At 44.9% G+C, this 2,732-nt stretch overlaps 1 protein-coding gene across 1 annotated transcript in view; it reads left to right on the top strand.

Moving 5' to 3' along the window:
• The window catches only part of LOC118422037 (NLR family CARD domain-containing protein 4-like), a 4,816-nt gene that overhangs the window by 1,212 nt on the left and 872 nt on the right, over positions 1–2,732 (top strand). Inside the window, exons 2-3 of the mRNA XM_035829542.1 lie at positions 639–2,230; positions 2,522–2,717. Coding sequence (XP_035685435.1) covers positions 639–2,230; positions 2,522–2,717 — 1,788 coding nt within the window. The remainder of the gene's footprint in view (positions 1–638; positions 2,231–2,521; positions 2,718–2,732) is intronic.

Here is a 2,732-nt window from a genome sequence, read left to right as displayed (position 1 = left end):
TAGAGACTACTTCTGCTGGCCCAGGGACAGAGTCTGAGAAAAGGGCAAAAAGAAGTTTTGGATCAAGGAAAGAGCCTGCTAGTGGGGCAGGAAACACTCTTGGCTCAAGGGGTTGGTCTGAAAGTAGGACAAGACCAACTTTTAGCCCAAGGAGCAAGTCTGACAAATCAAGGTGACTGTTTTAAGAGGGGACAAGGTCATATTTTAGCTCAAAGTGAAAGTCTCAAGAAGGGACAAGAGACAATTGTGGCCCAAGGAGAGAGTCATAAAAAAGGGCAAGAAGAAATTTTGGAGGAGTTGAGAAAGTTGCCTGAGAATGTCCGTGATGCCCAGAGCCCAGGAGCGGACTCCAGTCAACCTGAAAACTCAACTTCTACTTCCAGGACAGGTGAGATTTCTCACAGGTACTTGACGGGCAACACAAAATCGGAGTCTTTTAATAAAATAAACAAGACCCACGTTACCTTTCGGGTACGTTTTGGGCAGATAAGATGAAAGTCAAATAAAAAAAACGTACCGAGTTGAATTGGAGAAACTTGTAGACTCTGACTTCGCAATCCACGATTAATACACGAAAAAGAGATATGGCACCAATTATCTGCAGTAGAACTAATGTACAAAATATGCACACTATATAGCATTGGGTACTGCGCCTGATGACATCATCGCTTGTCTGAAGGACCTGTACGCTACAGAGTATGCGCATGTGCGGCCTCTACCGTGGTGCGAAGACCTCAACCTGCATCTTGGAGAAGTCTACACCAACCTGCAGCTCCAGCGAAGGGACGGCAGGGGTAACTTTCAAGACACTGGCACTATCGTAAGCTTATCAGGTATATATAATACAAGGGAAGGTAAAGATAATCAAGGCAATGTGAGGTCAGCTGTCAGAAAGATACGAGTAGAGGGGGACCCTGGTATTGGAAAGTCGTGCTCTTGTCAGAAGCTTGCCTATGATTGGTCCTGTGGGAAACTGGAAAGGTTTAAGGTCGTGTTCTTTATGGAAATGCGACACTTAGCTGGGAAGGTAAAAGATGCTATTTTTGAGCAGCTCCTGCCAAAGGATGCAAAATCCACCCCGGACCAGCTTTGGACCTACATCCAAGAGAACCAGGATGATGTTCTCTTCATCCTTGACGGTTTAGATGAGATCAGTCAGACGGCTAGGGAAGTCACAGATGTGGTGGACTTGATTCAGGGTAAAATCCTCAGGAACTGCCATGTCCTGGTGACCTCCAGGCCGTACCATTGTGTCGATGACTTGGACAGATGTCACCAGTTCTACAAAATCGTTGGCTATAGTAGGGAAAGTTCAGAGGGTTTCATTCAAAAGTACTTCTGCCAGTCCCCAGGGGCTGCTTTAAAACTAGTAGAACAGATTCATGGTAACGAGAATCTGTCAGAACTAGTGGTGAATCCCCTCAACAATGTGCTGATATGTGTTGTCTGGGAAGATAACAACAACACATTGCCTTCCAGCAAAGCAGAACTTTATGAAATGATTATACTTTCTGTTGCAAAGCGATTCTGTACAAAGAAAAACCTTCCAATGGAAGGTGACCAACTTCCTCCCAACATAAAAGAAGCCTTGCGAGACCTGAGAAAACTGTCCTGGGAGGGGTTAGAGCAGGAGCAGCTCCAGTTTAACATAGATGAGATCGGAAGGAAGTATGAAACAACCGCCGATAACATGTTGAACATGGGCCTCCTGACTAGAGATTACTCTTTCTCCAGAATCAAACGCACCTGCTTCTGTGCCTTTCTGCACAAATCGTTTCAGGAATACATGGCCGCCTGCTACATCAGTGGGTTGGTAACGGATGGAAGTAGCAGAGAAGAGGGGATGACATGTATTCGTAGTTTGTTTGGTTTCACAAACTCTTCGGCCATCGACAGGGAACTGATTTTAAGTAGTCGCCGTAGGTACAGAGAGTTTCAAAACTGGTTACCTTTGACCCTGGGTGAGAATGCTGACCCTCTGTTTGACATGTTCGCAGAGAAGCTAAGGAAAGCTCAAACTGATGAGCACAGGGAAGTTTTGTCGTTTGTGTGTATTATGTTGCTTGGGAAAACTTCTGCAGGTGGTAGAATGGCTGAAATCGTTGCTCCTTTTCTGCCTCAGCACCTAACTAACAACCTCGGTGATTTAAATGATCGCTATAATGATCGTGATCACATTGATTGGTTTGTAGGGTTGACACACGTACTGACCTGTCAAAAGAAACTTAGGGTATGTAACAACAATTCAAGGTTCACACAGTATCTGACGGTCAACTGTACTCATATTGTTGCAGATTCTTTGGTCCAAGAAAAACTTGACTTATTGGAAAGAACATTGTCAGATTATGGCAAGATACGCTCTGTGACATTACTTGAGACTGGTGGTGGTAGTTTTTCAATAGACCATAGATTCTCTCCTCTGCGCACATTCATACCTCGGTGTGGAACAGAAAGTGTGTCTACTCGCATGAACCCTCATAGTACATTGCTATATCTGTCACTGTTAGGCTCTTTGGAACAGCTTTCAGAGGCGCCAATAGTAGAGCATATCGAAATCACCGAAGTTACGGTCGTGCAACATATGGACGAGGCCGAAGCAGACTTCTCAGAATATGACAGGCTGTTGGCCCACATGATTAGGAAGCAGACCTGTCTCAGGACGTTAAAGATAGAGATAGACCAGTGGTGTCATAAGGATATTGAACCCAGGGGGTTCGGTAACCTTACAGCAA

Source organism: Branchiostoma floridae, chromosome 8, assembly GCF_000003815.2.
Source record: "Branchiostoma floridae strain S238N-H82 chromosome 8, Bfl_VNyyK, whole genome shotgun sequence".
Classification (NCBI taxonomy): domain Eukaryota; kingdom Metazoa; phylum Chordata; class Leptocardii; order Amphioxiformes; family Branchiostomatidae; genus Branchiostoma; species Branchiostoma floridae.
The sequence above is the reverse complement of the archived record's forward strand: the minus strand, read 5'-3'. Positions and strand labels throughout refer to the sequence as shown.